Here is a 20902-nt window from a genome sequence, read left to right on the forward strand (position 1 = left end):
CAGGAGATGCTGGAGCTGCTCTGATTTACACTGTGCTGCAGGATCACAGAAGTGGAGCAGACTAGAAAAAACAGAGAGGAGATGCACAAGAGTTGTCTTTATAAGCCTGGCTCTGCCTGGCCTTGGCTGAGGGCTCTGCCTAAGGCAGGTAAGAGGGCCTGGTATGATTCCTTAGGTGATGAGAATTTCAATCCATAGGAAAGACAGACCATATTCTCCCTCAGCCAGGTGCTCTCCACAAGAATTCCCCCTGGAGGTGCTTGTGGTTTGGCACTTGGTGGTTACAAAGCTGCAGCTCTTCCTCTCGGAGGCTGCCCAAGGAATTCCGGAGCCTCCACACCGATGCTGGAGGTGCAGTCCAGGAGGTGAGGGCTGCTCTGCCCCCTCGCTGGGGGAAGCAGAGCTTTGAACACCAACAGTGTGCCCAGGTGGCCAAGAAGGCCAATGGGATCCTGGCCTGGATCCAAACTAGCGTGGCCAGCAGGCCCAGGGCAGTGACCCTTCCCCTGGACTCTGCCTTGGGGAGGCCACACCTTGAGTGTTGTGTTCAGTTCTGGGCCCCTCAGTTGAGGAAAGATCTTGAGGGGCTGGAGCGGGGCCAGAGAAGAGCAACGAGGCTGGAGAAGGGACTGGAGCACAAGTGCTGTGGGGAGAGGCTGAGGGAGCTGGGGGTGTTTAGCCTGGAGAAGAGGAGGCTCAGAGGTGACCTCAGCACTGTCTAGATCTGCCTGAAGGGAAGTTCTGGCCAGGTGGGGGTTGGTCTCTTCTCCCAGGCACTCAGCAATAGGACAAGGGGGCACGATGGGCTCAAGCTCTGCCAGGGGAAATTGAAGTTGGAGAGCAGAAAAAAATTCCTTCCAGAGAGAGTGCTCAGGCATTGGAATGGGCTGCCCAGAGAGGGGGTGGATTCCCCATCCCTGAGCTTGGCCATGGCCCTGAGTGCCATGATCTGGTAAAGGGACTGGAGTTGGACCAAGGGTTGAACTTGATGATCTCAGAGGTCTTTTCCATCCCAATTGATTCTATGATTCTGTGAACCTGCAGAGAACTTTTCCAGGATGAAATGCCTGTCTCCAGATTTGCCAGTATCAAAGACACAAACCCCAGTCTCTAAAGCCAGCGTGACTGAAAGCTTTTTCTGTCTGAGAGAGGGCCCAGCAGCTGCTTCCCCTCTCCCCTTTGCCAAACAAAGGCTGCCACAAGCAAAATGCTCAGCCCTGCACAGAAGGGTGGGCCGGGACTGACATCCTATCGGATTTCCAGGCGGCCTTTCTGAAGAGTTGAAAGGGATGAAATAAATTCTCTGTCATGCTCTGGATCAGCTCTGAGCTACCCTGGGTTTCCCAGAAACCTGGGAATAACTGCAATTATCGTCTCAGTGGCCCAGTCTCCTGTGTTGCTTATTGTTGTGCCTAATCTTGACATTCATTAGAGCCTGGCTCCTGGAAAAAAAAAGCTGTCTGGGAAGAGAGACCACAAACATGTCTCTCTAGTTCCCTTAATAGAGGAGCTGGGGGAGGCTCTCTGCTGCAGCCTGGTATGCCTGGAGGGCTGGCCCACCACTGAAGGGCACAGTAGCTGTCGTAAAATGTTCTGCTCAACCCTGTCTGAGCCCGTAAGACAACCAGAAACAGCAGCTGAAAATGAAATAAATTCTTCCCAGACCTTTTCTGAGGCCATTAACTGCATGTCCTCTACCAAAAATTTCCACGATCCCTTTACTTAAGGGCTTCTCCCTACAGCAAACCACACTACTTACTGAAATACTAAGTAGCTTCAGATGTCTGAATGCCTGGAATGAATGGCAGATTATTATCTGGGAATGAATGACCGTGTTCAACGCCCCTGCTTTGGGTTCCTCCTCTCATTCTCTGACTCAAGCTGTGGTGATAGACTCTACCACAGCCATGAGAAAAAGACAATAGCATTTGCAATTATGCCCTGATGTTTTACAAAAGATTTGGTGTTTGTGCAAGGCTGTTTCTCGTCCTGTTACTGCTTTATCCTTTGGGCAGACTAAATAGTTTGTGTGCAAGATTCAGTGTTAGAAGCAGACAGAAACCCAAACTTTCCTTAGGAAAACTTAAACAAGTTATTTGAGGAGTTTTTCATAGGGGAAGGTATCCCGAGGTGAAACAAGCAATGCAGAATAATTGTTAAGGGATAAGGAAGAACAGCAATTTCTGGAACAACAGCAGCTGATTAACGATGTGAAATTGCAGCAGATAAGTAACAGAAATCTGGACATATAATGAGGCACAGATGAGAAGCAAATTAGAAAACCAGTGAACAGAAGCCAGTGGAGAACTACCAAGTTCTGTTCATAATCCTGCCATGACAGAAAGTTCACAGGCAAGTGCTGCACGTCATTACAAAATACTTGATCCAAGTCAGTTAGGTCATTCCCTGCAAGTGGGACAACACACTTATTCTGGGGCAAGCTGGTGAAAGGATGGAAAACTGCGAAGGGGGAGAACAAGCAGTGTGCATGAGACATGTCTATCATCAATTTTCAGAGGCTTTGAATGCAGTTAGGAAGGAATTTCCTTGCCCAAACTACGCATTGAGGCTTTCTGACACTCTTTAATACTCTTTCTGATACTCGGGTTAATACCCCAAGCAGGACAACTTGCACCGTGTAATCTGTGATCAGATTGCTCTGTGGGGATCTCGTGGAGCAAGGAAGTCCTCGGGGAAGACATGGCAACAGTACTAGTGTGTGTTTGTCCCAGAGAGGGCTGAGGAGCCCTCCACCCACTCCGGGATACCCCTTTAGGTGTTGTACAAACACAGCTGCTGGGGGCAGGGAGAACCAGAGCAGCCAAGGCTTGTGCACACATGTCGATGGAGGAGTTCATCCAGGTCAGTCCCTAATGAAGGACTCCACATCTGTTTATCTCGACCCAGCTTGCTCTGCTTGAAGTTTGTGGCTTAGCCCTGCAGTTCAGGGGTAAACAGAACAGGCAGCGGATGTGTGTGAAGGCAAAAACCAAGTGCAAATGAGACACTTGAGCTTTAATGTTAAGACAAACCCCGGAATAGGAGAAGCTGCTGCTCCTCAAATTTGGGTTATCCACAGTAAAGCTGCTGTGTTTGGTCTTCCCTGTGTTTAAGATGGTTCATGTGAGATTGCTTTGCCCCAACCATGAGTCTGGGGGTGGGAAACACAACCCAAACCCCTCTTCCTTTGTGGACGGGTTCCCCTTGGGGGCACAATGCAGGCAGTGACCCGTGGCACCGCCGGCGCCCCACAAAGCCGGGATTTCTGCCTGCTCTGTCACAGCAACAGGAGGATTCTCCCAGGCTGGGCCCCGGGAAGGAGGGGGGGACTGGGGCTTTGGTGCTGCTGTGAAACAAGTGCCACGAGGGGTGCTAGGCTGAGGGGGCCCTTTGTGGAGAACAGCAGGGATGAGGGGAGTGTGGGATTCTGATGCCTGGACATGATCCCCATGGTTAGCAGTGAAAGCAGCTCCCTAAACCCATGCTGAGGTGGTAGGAGAGGTGGGGAAAATCTGTTCCATTCCAGTCCTAAACCGGAGCAAACCTTCTGCTAGAGATGAAGTGAAGGGACGACGGTGGGGGCAGCTTTGGGTGAACCCCCAGTTAGGGAATGGCGCTGCTCTCCCGTGGTCCTTCTGATGATGCTGGGACCCTCCTCCGGCATCCTCACACCCTTTTGTTAGTGCCAGGCATGGTGAGCGGGCAAAGCCTGGTCCTCGGGGTCAGTTTGGGGGAGAGACGACAAAACCCCCTTCCCAAGGAGTGAGGGAGGGAAGCGCGGGGATCCCGGCGCGCAGGAACCTGAAACCTGCGGGCAGGGCGAGGGGCCGCGGGTCGTACCCCCACCCCATGCCTGCCCCGCCGCGGCTCTCGGAGGGGAGGGAAGAAGGGAAGGCAGGCGGGAGCGAGCGGGGCGGGGGGAGGCTCGTCCGGCGCCGCTTACCTTATCGCCGAGGGGGGCGGCGGCGCGGAGGAGGAGGATGAGGAGGATGCGGGCGCGGGGAGCGGCCATGCCGCGCTGCTGCTGCCGCTGCCGCGGAGGAGGAGGCGGCTCGGCGGCCCCACCAGCGGCGGCAGCGGGCGCGGCGGGGCCCGGGGAGCGCGGCCCGGCATGGCTGGGGGAGTTAATGACTTTACAACCTGCCGGGTGGCGGGCGGCGACCCGCGGCGCGGCCGCTCGGCGGGGGAGGGATGGAGGGATGGGGATGGAGGGATGGGACGGGGGCCGGGCGCTCCTCGGGCCCCGCCGCGCCCCGCCTGCCCCTCGCACCGCCCTTGTTGCTGCTGCTGCTGCTGCCGCCGCGCTCCTACCGCGGCACGGCCGGGTCCCTGCGCAGCCACCCCAGATCTCCAACGGAGCCTTCCGTTCCTTTCCGCCCACACGAAACACCTTTCCACCCAATTCCTTCTTCCTGCCCTCGCTGGGCAAGCTCTGCTTCTGAAGGCGTCGCTGTGCCCGGGCTGGAGCAGCCTGTGCCCCACGCTGGGACAGAGGGCAGCATCACCTGGGACACGGCGAGCTTCTCTTGGGGTGTGGTGGGGGAATTATAGAATCCCAGACTGGTTTGGGTTGGAAGGGACCTTAAAGCTCATCATGTCCCTGCCTATGGCTCATCGCGGGCCATAGGCAGGGACACCTTCCACTAGCCCAGGTTGCTCCAAGCCCCATCCAACCTGGCCATGGACTCTCCCAGGGATGGGCAGCCACAGCTTCTCTGGGCAACTTATGCCAGGGCCTGCCCACCCTCACAGGGAGGATTATCTTCCTAATATCCCATCTAACCCTGCCCTCTGTCAGTGTGAAGCCATTCCCCCTTGTCCAAAGTCCCTCTCCAGTTTTCTTGCAGCTTCATTAGGCACTGAAAGGTTCTCCAAGGTCCCCCAGGAGCCATCCCTTCTCCAGGCTGAACAACCCCAGCTCTCTCATCCTGTCTCCATAGCAGAGATGCTCCAGCCTTCTGAGTATCTCCATGGCCTCCTCTGAACTTCCTCCAACAGGTTCATGTCCTTCTCCTATGCTGAGGGCCCCAGAGCTGGATGTAGAACTCCAGGTGGGATCTCACCAGAGCAGAGGGGGAGAATCATGCATGTGGTAAGTGAGCCTGATGACCTGGCCCTTCCCAAGAGAGGATATAGTTGCCTAGAGGCCCCGGTTCTCAGCCATGGTTTGTTAAACCACAGGCCACAGCCCAGCATGTCTCATGTGGAAGTTGTTCTCCACAACCTCAGTCCACATGTCCTGTCTTCACTCAGTAACTGCAGAAGTCACAGTGTGAGATCAGATCACTCAAACCTACTCACAGCCACTCACTCCCTGCCCAAGACCCTCTCAGAGGATGCAATGGCACCTCTGAAGCCCCATAAGCTCTCTGAGACCTTCCAGGCTAAGGAAATCTGGCCATCCCCATCTCCAGGTGCAGCTTTCAGGCTGGCACAGAGATAGTCAATAGTGCAACTTGAGAGGAATTAATTTTCCTGCTGGTACCTTCTCTGCTCCTTTTTCATAGAATCATAGAATCGATTGGGTTGGAAAAGACCTCCGAGCTCAAGTCCAACCCTTGGTCCAACTCCAGTCCCTTTACCAGATCATGGCACTCAGTGCCACAGCCAATCTCAGTTTAAAAGCCTCCCGGGATGGATCACCCCTTGCTGTGGTTGTGCTCATGAGGCAGCTCATGGCAGGATGCTGCCAGTCTCCCCGCTGGCACACCTTGGCCCTCCTGGGAGCTGCCTGCTGTGATCCATGGACACAGCCTGTGCAGAAACGGCATCAGGTGTCCCCAGCCCGGGCCGGGCAGCTGCGGGGCAGCGGTTTCTGCCTGCCAGATGTGCTGTAATTAGTGTAAGGAGGTGATTCGAGCCCTCTGCACCACTCCCTCACCGAGGGTTTCAGCCTTAAGGTGGAGGGAGGGGAAAGGAATGATGGAGGAGTGTCAGTAGGGGGGACCGGCTGGGGGCTCCTGATCAAAGCTGTTTGTGGCAGGCAGGGCCGAGGGGAGGAGGGGGCGAGCCCCTCCTGACGCAGGCAGAGAAAATGAGGGTGAGGAGCACTGACAAAAAACACGGTTGCTTCTACAAAGGGAGGGAGGGGGAAAAAGCTTCAGAGTCAACTCCTGGCTTTCCTGCCCTGCTTCAGCCCTGTGTAATGTTCCTCTGCAGCCAGCTCTTGCCCTGCAGATAAGCAAAGCTGTGGAGAGGCACAGAGGTGGAGGAGAGGCTGTGCCTAAGAAGAAAAGAGGGTCTGGCTGGCTCCAGCTGGGGGAGTTTCAGCATGTCTGATCTTCTCCAGCCCCTCTCAACACCATGTCCAAGCAGGAGCCCTGACAGGCAGAAGCAGGCTGTGAGTGCAGCTCAGTGCAGAGATGATTTGGAGAGGGGAATCTGCATGTGATGCTCTAAGGGAACATGACAGGGCAAATCCAGGTGGCCTGCAATGCTCTCCCCTCCAGGGCCCCTCTGTGCCCCCTCTGTCCTGACCCTTCTTTTGTCCCCTTTCATCACTCCTGAGCCTCTTGTGCTCACAAGGGTGATAGCAAGTGCAGTGTGGAAGGCAACAAGACAATGTTAAATGCTGCTTCTCATTTCACATCCTGAATTTAAGCAGTGCTGATGTTTTCTCAAGGTGCAGTGCAGGTTTTGAATACTCTCAGTCAATGTGGGAGCAAGGGCATGGGAGATAAAGGCTCCCTTGTAGTCTTGAGACACCTCCCACAGTAACCAGTGTGTGAGAAGGTTTGATTGTGTTACTTAACTGATTGATGCATTTTGAACCTTGCTAACAAAGCCACCACTTACTTCCAGTCTCATAATCATTTCCAATCCACCTCTCCCAGTTCATAATTTTTTTCCCTACTGTCTTTATTCAGACCATAAAATGAAGCTGTCACTTTCTAACTGGGCCAACTGGTTTTGCTGTGGGATATATTATGTGTGTGAGCAGACTGAGCTTGGCAGCCCTTTGTGGTTTTGCATTCAGCCCTCCCATTACAAGGGGCTTTTCCCCAGTTGCTTCCCAGTTTCATGTGCCTTGTTAACAGAAAGCAGGTCTGTATTACCACCAGGCAATATTTAAAGGATTCACAAGGTTGAGGATCATTCCTTTACCAGCACCCAGGAGCAAAGCCACGTGGTTTTATCCCAGGAGTCTCTCTCCACGGCCAGTGGTTTTCACTGTAAGTGCCAGCCATGTTCATACACATGAGCTGCTTGCAGGGCACTGATTTGTACTCGTCCCCTGCCCCCTGGAAGTTGCCTGGGATTATTTCAAGCTCTTGTTTCCTTGAATTTGGTTCCCTCAGCCAACTGTTTCTCCACAGAGCTTCCAAATGCAGTCAGGAAGGCAATCAAAGTGTATTGCCTCTGGAAAGGAAGGAGTGGTGTTTGTGGCTGCTGTTGCAGCAGGTCCTGCAGAACTGGAATAGATCATCCTCTAACATGACCTGAAGGGATTTATTCTGTTCACAACTCACTTGAAGATGTCACAGACAGCAGCTGCCTTCCTGTGGGGAAAGTCCTAGGATCATAATTATAGAAGTGGAGAGTTTAGAAAACGCCTGTGAGAGACTGGCCTGGAGTGAACAGGTCTTTGGACACTTCTTTATTTCTCTGTGTGTTTTCCATGGACCAGCCTGCTGGAGGGAGCCTGGACTTTACTCTCCCTGTGAGGAGGAACCTTGTTCTTCTGCAGTCACAAACTCTTCCCAGGGCTATGGCTGATTCTTCTTTCTACTGCTCTGAGCAGCTCAAAGGGTTTAAGGTGTGCTAACACAGAGAAATCTGTGGCTTCATTCAGCTCCAGCTGTAATTGTGGGAAGAGGCCAGGTCTGCTCCTCTGTGGGGATCACCATGACCAGAAACTCCTTCCTGGAAACACCCGAGTGGCTCCTGGGCTGTGCTGGAGCAGAGGATGGAGCAGACCCCAAAGGATGTGTGGTGTGGGGAGGCTGTTTCTATTCCTTGTGTCAAGCCAAGCTGCTGCCTCTGCTCTGGCTCCGAGAGGATCCTCAGCTCTTGAGTGCCCTCGTGAGGGACCTGCAGAGCTTCTCCTCAGCCCAAGCATAACTGCATAAGTCCTATGGGGAGAGGCTGAGGGAGCTGGGGGTGTTTAGCCTGGAGAAGAGGAGGCTCAGAGGTGACCTCAGCACTGTCTGGAACTGCCTGAAGGGAAGTTCTGGCCAGGTGGGGGTTTGGTCTCTTCTCCCAGGCACTCAGCAATAGGACAAGGGGGCACGATGGGCTCAAGCTCTGCCAGGGGAAATTGAAGTTGGAGAGCAGAAAAATATTCTTTGCAGAGAGAGTGCTCAGGCATTGGAATGGGCTGCCCAGAGAGGGGGTGGATTCCCCATCCCTGGAGGTTTTTCAAGTGAGATTGGCCGTGGCCCTGAGTGCCATGATCTGGTAAAGGGACTGGAGTTGGACTTGATGATCTCGGAGGTCTTTTCCAACCCAATCGATTCTATGATTCTGTGCACAGCAGGGAGAGTCCAGTGGGGTGCCTACCATGGCTTTTCCCCCTCCCTGTGTGGGGAACACACTTGCAAGCTGCATTCTTCGAGCCTTTTCATCACAGACTCTGAGATCCACATCCCCCAGGCTGAGGCCAAGCCTCTTTGTGCAGTTCATTGTGGGGCTGCTCCCCCTGTGGAGTCAAAGGTGGGAGATAAAAACAGATTTAAGCTCCCAATATCTGCAAATCTCTCTTACAATGGAGTTTTTGTTGGCCTTGCAGTGACCCCCGAGGGAACAGCCTGTGCATGGAGCTGCAGGAGGGTTAAGCTGTGGAGAAGCTCAGGGAGGTTAAAACTCAAAAGGAGAGACTTGATGATCTCAGAGGTCTTTTCCAACCCAATCGATTCTATGGTTCTCTGATTCTATGTGGCTGAGCTGGGTTCATTCCCTCTCTTTGCATCCTGCCTTCTGCCAGGCTCAGCCTGGGCTAGTGCAGAGGGGTGAGGAGAGATGTGGCACGATGTGGGAATGACAAGGTTATCTTGGCTCATGGGGCAGCAGCAGCAGAGTCATGTGGAAAATTTGAGCTAATTTTGTGGTCAAGCAGTCCAGACTGTCCCTCCAGACTGTAATTTTCAGGGTGGTTTCTAGGTCTGTTGAGCACCTTGTGGCAGCACGTCCTTCCCTGCAGAACTGCTGCTGCAGAGAACAGGACTGACAAAAAAGAGTTGGGGAGGATGATGCATTGTTTAATAGGACAAGAAGAATTGTTCTTTTTTATATATAAGGAATTGAAAGGGAATTTGTTTTAGCATTGACATAGAAACATGCAGCTGATAAGCCCCAGCCAAAGCTGTGGCCTTGCCATGCCTGGGCGATGTGTGTGTGAGCAGGGAGAGAGAATGAGTTGTGATTGGTGCCTGGGAGGAATGACTTACCTGCGATGCTGCAGAGCTGGACCACATCCTGCTCCATCCTGGCCTTGTGCTGACCTGTCACAGCCACCAGAGCACTGATGGGAAGGGGGTTTATCTGCTCTATGTCACCTGGTGGTTTCCCTTGCCAGGGGTTCTGCAGCTGCTGTGCCTGTGCCCCAGGGGAGCAGGTGCTGGAGCACAGCACTTCCAAAAGAACTCAGGCTGGGAAGAGGGGAACTGAAATCCCTGGCTGGGAGAAACCGTGCTGAGGGTCCTTCTGTACCCCCTGAAGGGACCCCAGGACCAGTCCTGGTGGCATCCAGTGGTGACACTGAATTTTCACCTGAATCTTTGGGCTAAGATGAAATCTTGTCCTATGACATCAGATAAGAGAACATGAGTGCTGTTCAATTCTGGCAATAGATCACATAAACATCCATGTGAAAGCAGATGCCAATGTGATGAGTATTAATGTTGTCAGGGCCTGGACAAGGACTGAAAAATATCCAGACTAACAGGGTAAGTACTTTTTTTTCTTTTTTTCCTTTTTTCTTTTTTTTTTTTTTCTTTTTTTTTTTCTTTTTTTTTTCTTTTTTCCCTTTTTTATTTTTTTTTTTCTTTTTTTTTCCCCAACCTTCCCTCTGTTTAGGCCAGAGCTGGGAAAAAAGTATTTCACCATGGAACTAAAACTTGAGTGTGTACTGAGGCTGCAGGACATCAAATGGAATCGATCTGTTGAAATTAGAAATATTTGCTTTCTGGATTTCTGAAACATTTCAGTTGTCAGCAGATTTCAGTTTCATTACTATCACTGAGTATTATGCAAACCCCAGTGTGTTTCAGCCTGTGTTGAATTCAGCAACCCTTTGGGGGTTTGTTTTTAATTTTGGCTTAGTTGAAAAAGCTGCAAATATTTGCCCCAAACAACTAAGAAAAATGTTGTTTGGAGTTTTTCCAGGAAAAGCAAATAATCACTTCATTTGCACAACTACAGCCCTGACCTAAATAGAACTTTGTCCAATATGATGATCTCTTTTGCTTAATGAAAACAGCTAGGAAAAAAGAACAGAATAAGTAAGACTCCAGTCTCACTTGACTGGTTTCTTTCACAACCTCATCATTTATTTTTAAATAGAAGTCCTGTTTCAGAAGCAAGCAAACATTTTGTCTTTAAAAGGTCATAAAAATATCTTTGTATTGGAAGAGCTCGGGTGGGGACAGAGTGGTGTGCTCAGTGTGGAGTTGCCTTTGCATACCTTGGCTATGCATTGCAAACACAGTATGTAAAACTGAGAGTGGGATAACATTAAAATACAGATTTCCATCAAAATATTGGCAGAACATGATGAATGCTCTGCTGGTTCTGCCATCAACACCCATACTGAACCATGCAGAGCAGGATACAGTGTTTTCTGTTACCAAAGTAGTGTACAGTGACAGAAAGGAGGGAGGGGAGGAAGCAACCTGTGTCTTGTAAAAAATCATGCCCTGGGCTGTCCTGTGGGGCTCCTTCAGGTATGTCTCACACCCAGCCCAGTGTTTGTCACAGTTAAAACCCCTGTGGTCTTGTCTTCTTGTCTCCAACCAAAAAGTCTGGGTTTTGGTCAGAACATGAACAAATAACACGCCCTCTTCCTTCATTTTGTCCTCTCCTCCAAGTTAATGGCCACAAATCTCCTGAGACAGGTTAAGGCACACAGCAGAGGGAAAGAGGAGACAGGCTGGGGTTTAGGGTGCAGGGCTAATTTGGTGGGGCAGATCAGCAAGGCACTGTTGGCAGCAGACCTGTCCAAGGCCAGGGCCCAGTTGCTGTAAGGAGCACTCAGATGTGCAGCTTCTGAGAAACACCATCATGTTCTTGGTTTGTTCTCACTTGGATACAGAGCCTGGTTCTGCATGGCCTCAGTCTGTGCTGCTTCTGTGGAAATCAGCCACCATCTGCCACAGCTGCTCCTTCTCTCAAGCACTAGGGCTGCCTGTTGGGTTATAATAAATGCCCCCCAGGTGTTCCCCAAGTTGGCAGCTCTGCCCCACAGTGTCTGCAGAAACACAGTGTGCAGGGGCACGGCAGCATTTCCAGGACTTGGATTTCTCTTCCTAGGATGCAGAAGAGGAGGCACGGTGAGAAACCGACCTGTTTGTTAGGGATTTGTAGTGTTAATGGCAGAGATTTTCTCTTTACCAGCTAATCCCAGCTCTGTTCCTAGTTGCTTTACATATTCCAGAGCTCCATCTGCCTGGCAAGGAAGGCAAATGCACCCTTGGAGGGCAAGGACCAGGTGTGCTACGTTACATGGTTTGAAATATCAGTGTTAACATCTACATTCATTATGAGAAGTCACCTGGGGAGGGGCTGGCAGAGACTCCCAGACCTGCACACAGATCAGAGATTTGAGTGAACAAGAATCTGTTGTGCAGGGCCAAAATTTATGCACCAGCCCAAAGAGAGAGTCACAACCTTTGGGGGCAAATGGATCAACTGGACATTTTTAAAGAGGCAGCATTAAGTTGCACTGTATTACTCATTCTTTTACCTGTGCAAGCCCTTGAAGCTTCACAATATCAGAGAAACAGCAACTGTTTCACTGCTCTCTGGTTTTGGAGCTTATTCTGTCATATGGGAATCCCCCCTGTTATGCAATGTTAACCTGAAACTTCTTGTAATTGATGTTTAGGAAATCTCTGAGTTGCAGGTTTGTTTGAACATCCTGTATTTAGGATCTGGGCTTTGCTGGGTGTCAGTCAGGCTGTGCAAGTGGGACTGTATTGGGGCTGACTGCTCAAACCCTTGACTTAGGAAACTGGTCTTCTTTTTGAAGCATGACTTTAAAATGTTGGGGTTTGGGGAATTTGACCTTTTTGTGTTCCAGCAGCTCCCTGCAAAGAGACAGGAACTTCTGGATGAAGTATATTGTGAGATTGATGCACATGACATTGGCAAGCTGAGAGGCAGGGAGAGATGAAAGAGTTACTGAATTGCAACATCTTTCTGTCCATTGTTGTGTAAGTTATTTGTGTGTTTCCTGATAGAAACACTACCTGCAAAGTCCTGTTTTCCCTCCTGCCTCCCCATACATTGATATTCTCCTGTGCAACTAGCAGTCTGAAATACTCACTCCTCCCACCTGCCAGAAGGAAGTGTGTGATCTACATCCCCCAAGAATGGCCTGGATCAACTTGTACCTGTCAAACTCTTCCCAGGATGATACAAAAAACAAACTGAAGAAAAATAACACTGGTTGTGCCTCTACCTGCACCAGCACCAACCAGGACCATCTTCCCAACCCTCCCCAGGGCTCTGGCTGCCTTTAGCCCAAAGGTTTGTCATGGAGATGGCAGCCCCCCTCCTCAATGTTCTGCTCCGGGTGGATGGGTAGGACCAGGTGGGAGATGCGGCTCCACAGCCCACTCAGCTTGTCCGAGTCCATGTGGTCATAGGAGCTGGGGGTTCTGCTGGTGATGAACTTGTCCCAGAGGAAGTCATGGACCCTCTCTTCCACCTCCTGGAGGCTGATGTGGGTCTCCAGCACCTCCTGCTCCAGCAGCACTGTCAGCAGCAGGGCCACGTCCTTGAACGCCGCGCTCTCGTGGTCACAGTACTTGTAGAAGATGAGGGTGGCCCCGGCCGGCAGCAGCTCGAAGCGGTGAATCACCGCGGCACGGCCGCCCGCCTGGAACGCCGAGCTCAGCTCCAAGTCCACCTCCAGCTTGGCCTGGTTGCTCTGCAGCCTGGCTTTGTGCCTGCCATCGATCTGCACCGTGCTGGCGCGCAGGGCAGCCGCGTAGGAGTCGGCCACGTGGGCGCTGAGGCACCGCAGGGTCCACTCGCCCTGGCGGGCGGCTGTCAGGAGGATGATGGCCGGCTGCGTGTGCTGCGATGAGTTCAGGTGCTTCTGCAGGAACCTGCGCCCACGAAGCCACAGGTGGGGACTCTGCCCTGGAAACCTGTCCTGCAGCTGGTTGAACTGGAACAGGAATGCCTCCGTGGCGTTCCTGAGGGCTTGCTGGGAGCTGGAGGTCGGGGTGCCAAAGACGAATATGCAGAAGCCGAGCAATAGGAGGCTCATGATGGCAAGTCCTGTTCAACAGGGGAGAGACATGAGAAGAGTAACAGAAGTCAGTCACAAGTGACCTGCAGCAGCATGATGGTTCTTTTACCCCTCTAAGACCTGCCCACTGCACCAGAGAAGTGGATCAGGTTGGCCAGGAATGGTGAAGGGGCTGTTGTGAGGCCCAGGCTCCTGCAGCTCCAGGGATGGAGTCAAGGCTACAGATTTGTCCAAAATTTCCTGAGGCAATTGCGGCTGCCCACAGGCTTTTCTCTCCTTCCCCCTCCTCTGTTTTAAGGTTTGTGGCCATTCAGAACACCACACATGGAGGTGTCTGACTCCGCTGCAGGGCTCCCCTGCTCTGAGCTATGCAAGGTGAGCAAAGGCCACTGTGCTTCTGCCCAGAAAAAGAGGACAGCAAGGTCCAGACAACAGCTTATGCGCCTCACCATGGCAGAGCAGGGTGTCTTTTTAACAGGAGAAATGTGTGGTGCAGGTGAGGATCACTGTTCCTGCCTAGAGCCACATAACACAGGGTAGGACTGGGGGACCATCAGTGTAGGAGCCCCAGACCTCCCAGAACATCCCGCAGCAATCCCAGCACACTGAATGCACACGATGCACCCTCTTTTGAGGCTGAGGAGCTGGAGAAAGAGCTGCTACTACAAGCAGAAACTGGGCCTGTATTTAAGGTGATGGATATTTTTCTCAAACCCTCAGAAAAGGCTGTGAAAGGTCCCAAGAGAGAAGAAGAATTAAATGTGCTTCATTACTTGTTCCTGGAGGATCAGTGCCTTCTGGTCGGTGAGTAACATGCAAGGGAAGCTTCTTTTCCTCACCTTTCAGCAAGAGGGACTTTTTGGCCTTCTCATGGTCTGTGGTTTGGGTGGTGACATTCTGCAGACAGGACTGAGCCTCTGGGTTTGGGGCTGTGTGCCCTGCAGTAAGAGAATGAAATGTACCACTCACTGTTGAGGGAACAGGTAAATGAGCTGTAGAAAGAAAAGCAAGAGCTGACGGGAGCTCCCAGGTAAAGGAAGAGTTAGAAGTGAATATTGCTTTGGGTTAATACTGCTCTGAGTCTTGGCTCTGCTTTTTGGGTTGGGCAAGGAGAAAGACAACACAGAGTGCACTGTGGTTTCATGCCTTTAAAAGAGAGGAAACAAGGAGAGAAAGGAGAGAGAAAGAGAAAAGCCGGTTAATCTCTTATACCTTCTTTCCTGCTTGATTCTGGAAAACTGACAATGGGCAGCAGAGATCTCACCATTCCATGGTTTAAGGCCTATGGAAAGTGCAGGCATGTGCACGGTGGAAGACCAGCAGTGTGCAACCACCAGCTCACCTTTGGTCCCATGTCTTTTCCTTAATGTGCCTTGGGATCTGCTCTCCTCTGTTTCCTGCTCCATGTGCTCCTCTGGCTCTTGCTCTGGGAGAGGGGCACTGCTGCTCGTCTCTGCCAAGAGGCCCTTGGTGACATCCTCCAAGGCAGTGACATCTGAATGTGTCATTTTACTGTCAGAGCTTAGTGACTTGCTTGTTGATGAAGCATCTTTCTCTGCTTTATAGGAGCTTTCACACTGCCTGGTTGTCTCCTGATTCTCCCCTGTTTCCTGGTGGACAGGGCTGTCTCCTTGGCTGCCCATTTCACCATGGGCTGAACTAGCTGTGGGGGAAAAAATTCACAGACCTACACTTAGTTTCTTTCAGCCGAAGAACCAACAACTCTTTCTTCTGCTCTGCCTCCCCTAAGCAAAGGCCCAGGTTATCAGCATTTTGGAAATGCTGTACACAGTGGTGGGGAGACACTCACCTTCATCCAAGTCCTCTTCTTCCTGTGATCTTTCTGAGACACCATCTCTTGTCTTCCCAGGTTCTTCCAGCGATATTTCAGTTTCTTGGGAAGCCTTCTCCTCCACTGTGGGGCCAGCTAAACCCAGCAGTGTTGTCTCTTCTACACCACCACTTGATGCACACACTGAAGAGTCCTCCTCTGGTTTGCAGGAGGTCTCAGGCCTGCTTGTCACTTGGTGCTTGAGTGTTTCCTGGGTGGGCTCTTGGTGCACAGGATGCTCTGCTGGGCTCCCCACCTCACCCTGGGCTGGCCCAGCTGTGGGGAAGAAAATGGGCAGACCTACACTTAGTTTCTTTTAGCCCAAGAACCAAAACTTTCTCCTGCTCTGCCTCCTCTAAGTAAAGGCCCACAGTATCATTATTTTGGAAATGCTGTACACAGGATTGGGGAGAGACTCACCTTCATCCAAGTCCTTTTTATCCTGGGATCTTTCTGAGGCACCATCTCTTGTCTTCCCAGGTTCTTCCTGGGTGAGCTCTTGGTGCACAGGAGCTGCTGGGCTCCCCACCTCACCCTGGGCTGGCCCAGCTGTGGGGATCAGAGTTCACAAGCCCAGTGAGCCACACAGGAGTCAAGAATGTCCAGTGCTTCACCACCACCCTTTATATTCCCAGTTCTTGCACTGCTGTTCCCCCAGTGAGATGGGGGAGAGAACAGAGTGACCAGAAGTGAGAAAACTCCCGGGTTGAGATCCAAACAGCTGAATGAGTGGAAGGAAGGGAGGGAATCAGGATGGACTGAAAGGCAATCACGACCTCCTAAAAGTGGACTGACGCCAGGACAGTCTCCCAGCAATGACCACCTTGGCCACCGTCCTCTCCCTCTCTTCTTGTACCCCAGTTTTTGCTGCTGAGCATGATGCTCCACTGTATTCAACAACCCTTTGCCCACCTTGGGACCCTGCCCAATCTTCCACCCACCCCAGGTTATTTGCTTGTCAGGAGAAGGGTGGGGGGAAGAGAAAGCCTTGATGCTGTGCCAGCACTTTTCAGCAATAGCCAAAACACTGCTGTGTTATCAACAATTTCTTCTGTAAACCCACAAATCCAAACCACAGCGCTGTACAGGCTGCTGTGCCAAAGTTAACTCAATCCCAGCCTGTGTCTTAGGTAGGCTGGGCAGGCAATTCCTTCATTAAGTGCTGGGATGTTACCACATCTTCCACAGGTAGTGGATTTTCACAGATAGCAATGGATTTGAAGAACTTTTAAGGCTGATGTTGAGCACAGTTATGCCAATGCTCTTCAAGCATCTGTCTCAATGTAAATGATAATTCTGCTCATGTTCTGTCTCTGCTCCTGTTTGGAGCTGCTCTCCCAAGGAGCTATGGCAACACACAATTAAGAGCAAACACTGCAGCATAATTCAATAAAGAAACTCTGAGGCTGAACATGAGCATTTGAGATACATTCTGGGTCTTACAGAACTAAACAGTGCAGCTCAAATTTCAGCCACTATCTGTGAAAATTTGCTTATGAATGATCAAGCATTATAATAATAGAAATAATTATGCTAAAATTAGAATAAAGGCTGATAAAAATGGCAAGGAACTCCCTTCTAATTTGAAAAGAGAGGAAAAAGCTGCACTTGGCATGTGTCAGAACACAATTTTTAAAATTCTTTGTTACTGATTTTTACAGGAACACTTCTGACTACCCAGGACAGACCTGAGCTGGTGATGGCATCATGGTATCATATGTACTACTCCTGGAGAATGTACCTACACAGCAGAAACTGAAATATGAGGAACCAGGAGATAACCTGCTCTTCAAGCTGGGCAAAAACTACTCCTTGCCCTGTGTCCTCCAAAGACTTCCCATTCATAGGTGATGGAAAACTGGCTTATCATTTAGGCATCTGTAGATGGGAAGCACTAGGATGCAGGGAAAAAAGTGCTCCCAGCCTGGATCTTTGGCCTTCCTTCTGCTGCCATCCTGGACACAGAGTCTAAACCTGTTGCAGATGGGAATCTAGAACTGCAAGTAACTTGTTCATCTTTCATCCTATGAAAAATAGCAACTTGCTTTGCTTGGCCTGGAAAAGACAGGATTCTTTTACTAGTTTGTTTTCATTTAGCATGTTTCCCACATCACTGTTGAAAACTTCTTGCAAAGGAATTTTTCTAGTAGATGGAGTAAGAGTAGGATTCACTTACCTCTAGGCAGCTCTTCACATGGATTTCCTTCCATTGTCTTTTCCCCTGCAGCTCTGGCTACTGCACTTTTCGTTTCACTTTCTCCTTGGGTCACACAGAGCGGTGTGTCCCTGCTGTTCGAGGAGCTGGCTGGGTCCTTGGTCCTTCACAGGCACCATCCCGTCCTGCTCTCGGGAACTCCCATGAACCTGATAAGCAGAGACACAAAGGAGGTGATTCACCCTGGGGGAAGCTCCTCCCTCCGTGAATCCCAAGGTGAAAATGAGTGGGTGTCACCCGTAACCACGAACCTTCAGCGCAAGAGCCGGCAGCTATTTGGCCTCCCGGCAAGCTCCAAGTAGCTCAGGGATTAATGCCAAGCGCCTTTGTCTTGGGACATGCCAGGGAGGTGAGGAACCGGCACCGTGCAGGGCTACAGGCTGGGCACAGAGTGGCTGGAGAGCAGCCAGGCAGGGAGGGACCGGGGAGGGGGGGGACTGAGTGACAGGAAGCTCAACAGGAGCCAACAGTGTGCCCAGGTGGCCAAGAAGGCCAATGGGATCCTGGCCTGGATCAAACATAGCATTGCCAGCAGGCCCAGGGCAGTGACCCTTCCCCTGGACTCTGCCTTGGGGAGGCCACACCTTGAGTGTTGTGTTCAGTTCTGGGCCCCTCAGTTCAGGAAAGAGATTGAGGGGCTGGAGCGGGGCCAGAGAAGAGCAACGAGGCTGGAGAAGGGACTGGAGCACAAGTGCTGTGGGGAGAGGCTGAGGGAGCTGGGGGTGTTTAGCCTGGAGAAGAGGAGGCTCAGAGGTGACCTCAGCACTGTCTAGAACTGCCTGAAGGGAAGTTCTGGCCAGGTGGGGGTTGGTCTCTTCTCCCAGGCACTCAGCAATAGGACAAGGGGGCACGATGGGCTCAAGCTCTGCCAGGGGAAATTGAAGTTGGAGAGCAGAAAAACTTCTTTGCAGAGAGAGTGCTCAGGCATTGGAATGGGCTGCCCAGAGAGGGGGTGGATTCCCCATCCCTGGAGGTTTTTCAACTGAGCTTGGCCATGGCCCTGAGTGCCATGATCTGGTAAAGGGACTGGAGTTGGACCAAGGGTTGGACTTGATGATCTCGGAGGTCTTTTCCAGCCCAATTCATTCCATGATTCTATCATTCTCATCCGGATGGACTCCCCGAGGGCAGGCCTGGAGTCTGGGGCTTGGCAGGGCACCTGGAATCTCCCAGCCAGGTCCACAGGGAGCACTGACCCTGCTCTGCCTGCGTGCAGCGGGCAGGATCAGAAGACAGCGGTGCCAAAGGTGAACCCACTGGCAGGAACATCCCCCAGACTCCTTCCAGAGCCATTTCCCACTCTGCTAAAGTGCTTTTTGGGGACCGGACAGGGCTCAGGACGGAGCCGGGCTCGCTGGTTTACCCGAGAAAGCTGATGGCTTTCACAAGCGCAGCCAGGCGGGCAGGGAAAACTCCGCAGAAACTTTCCGTGTGGTTAGTGCGGATTTCCGTACCAAACTCCCCAGCCCAGCCTCCCCAGCAGCTCTTCCAGCACAAGGGGGCACCTCACCCTCCCTGCACCGCCCTGCAGATGAGTTTTCTCGCTCAAAGACACGATTTGGGGGTTGGGGGATACAATCGCCGCTCTGCCGCCTGGGGCTCGTCCCTCCCTCCGTCCCCGCGCTGTACCCGCAGCAGAAGGAAGGAAGTCAGGGGGAACAAAGTGCCTTACCCGGGCAGGTTCGGAGCCGGGCAAGGCGCAGAAGACCAGCAGACTTGGCCCTTCCGCTTGCCCTTCCCAGCGGCCCTTTGGCTCCGGTGGCAGGACACCAACACACACCCCGAATCCTCCGCTGGAAGCGTCACGGTGTACCCTGCCCTTCCCGGCAGCCTGATGGGAGCTGTAGTTTTCATTCCCACAGGAGTTCTCCGGAGCGTTCAGGAAGCAATAACCTTTTTGTTTTGTTTTTGGGTTTTTTTGGGTTTTGGGGTTTTTTTCTATATTTTTACCCCCCCCTGCGGTTGTGCAGTTTTCTCCAGGCACGCTGGATGACCGGAGATTTCCTGCGTTAGGTGACGGCATTGTGGATGGGAACGAGGAAATGAGAGAGAGGAGGCAACTGGTTTGAGAGCTGGTTTATGGAAAGTACCACAAGAAAAACAATCCTAATACACAGGCAGCAAAGCCCAGACTCTGGAAATACCACACTGTGCCAGCGCAGGGAGGCTGGGGGTGTTTCGCCTGGAGAAGAGGAGGCTCAGAGGTGACCTCAGCACTGTCTGGAACTGCCTGAAGGGAAGTTCTGGCCAGGTGGGGATTGGTCTCTTCTCCCAGGCACTCAGCAATAGGACAAGGGGGCATGATGGGCTCAAGCTCTGCCAGGGGAAATTGAAGTTGGAGGTCAGAAAAAAATTCTTTCCAGAGAGAGTAATCAGACATTGGAATGGCCTGCCCAGAGAAGGGGTGGATTCCCCATCCCTGGAGGTTTTTCAGCTGAGCTTGGCCGTGGCACTGAGTGCCATGATCTGGTAAAGGGACTGGAGTTGGACCAAGGGCTGGACTTGATGATGTCGGAGGTCTTTTCCATGATTCTATGAAATGGAGAGTCTTTATCATCAGCCTGGAGGGAAAAGGATGGGAAGCCCCCCAGTGTCCCCCTCCATCATGGTCCAGAGACTGCAACCAGGGGGAAGGTCTGAGAGTGTGTTTATCTGTCCCTGGTCTCATTTTTGCAGTGTTTTCCCCAAAAAAATTTATTCTAACTTGTGGTGCCCACACAGAAGATGGGTATGTTTCAAACCCTTCCCTATTTCCCCCTACCCAGACCTGTTTCGTGGGAAGCAGTAGCATGAAGTGTGCCAGGGAAAGGCATCAGCACAAGGAGCACTAGCACAGAGACAGCAACCCCACCTGAACTCACCTTGAAGGCTTTTCACCAGCAACCCCAAAGAAACCCCATCAGGAAATGGCTGAGACAAAACACAGGGGAAAGACAACTGAAACAATGCTGGAAAGGAGCGGGCACTGAATGGCTGGGACTCTTCAATTTGAAGAGCAGAGGGCTAAAGGGGAGGATTTGACTCTGTTTTAATTTGACTAAATGCCCCCCCCTTACTAGTACTTGAGACACTTGTAAACCAGGTTGGGTTCAAAAGGGTAGAAAAAAAATACTTGTGTTTGCTGTGTGCAGGAACCCTTACTGGCACAAGGGGCACAGAGGCAGAGTCAGAAGGCTCAAAAAACGTGTGTGTCACATTGCCCAGGGGTGCCAGCATGTGCAGAGGGATCAATACCAACATTGGTTGTATCAGGAAGGTGATGAGAAGGTGAGGTGAGTGTGGGCACAGCACAGGCAACTGTGACAGGATTGCACCTGAGCTCTGTCACCCACAGAGCCTGGGAGGGGACAGTGGCCATGGCAGGCTCTGCACATTCCCTTACTATGACCAACCTCTCACTGGGTGCAGCAAAGGCTGTAAAACCAGAAGAGTGGCAAAGCAG

At 51.8% G+C, this 20902-nt stretch overlaps 1 protein-coding gene across 2 annotated transcripts; it reads right to left on the reverse strand.

Annotated features, from left to right (window-relative positions):
* Nucleotides 1–10462: 10462 nt before the first annotated feature.
* LOC139676094 (torsin-1A-interacting protein 2-like) lies at nucleotides 10463–19342 on the reverse strand. 2 transcript variants are annotated; one of them, XM_071564620.1, is made up of 7 exons: nucleotides 19133–19342; nucleotides 17422–17609; nucleotides 15666–15794; nucleotides 15225–15521; nucleotides 14757–15077; nucleotides 14188–14352; nucleotides 10463–13443 (listed from the first exon to the last, which is right to left on the reverse strand). In XM_071564620.1, exons 2-7 carry the CDS (start codon nucleotides 17453–17455, stop codon nucleotides 12674–12676), a joined length of 1716 nt encoding a protein of 571 aa, XP_071420721.1. In that variant the 5' UTR covers nucleotides 17456–17609; nucleotides 19133–19342; the 3' UTR covers nucleotides 10463–12673. The 2 variants fall into 2 exon arrangements, with proteins under 2 accessions (XP_071420721.1, XP_071420722.1); XM_071564621.1 differs by having other exon boundaries at nucleotides 14254–14352; nucleotides 19133–19340.
* Nucleotides 19343–20902: the final 1560 nt, after the last annotated feature.

The sequence above is a fragment of the Pithys albifrons genome, chromosome 10, assembly GCF_047495875.1.
Source record: "Pithys albifrons albifrons isolate INPA30051 chromosome 10, PitAlb_v1, whole genome shotgun sequence".
Classification (NCBI taxonomy): domain Eukaryota; kingdom Metazoa; phylum Chordata; class Aves; order Passeriformes; family Thamnophilidae; genus Pithys; species Pithys albifrons.

What these genes read in the sequence shown, in the direction of transcription:
- LOC139676094 (XM_071564620.1), bottom strand. Translation starts at nt 17,455, where the DNA reads ATGGAAGGAAATCCATGTGAAGAGCTGCCTAGAG. An exon ending in ATGTGAAGAGCTGCCTAGAG is followed by an intron (nt 15,795 to 17,421) that starts GTAAGTGAATCC and finishes TGATCCCCACAG; the next exon opens with CTGGGCCAGCCCAGGGTGAG. An exon ending in CACTGATCCTCCAGGAACAA is followed by an intron (nt 13,444 to 14,187) that starts GTAATGAAGCAC and finishes CCTGTTGAACAG; the next exon opens with GACTTGCCATCATGAGCCTC.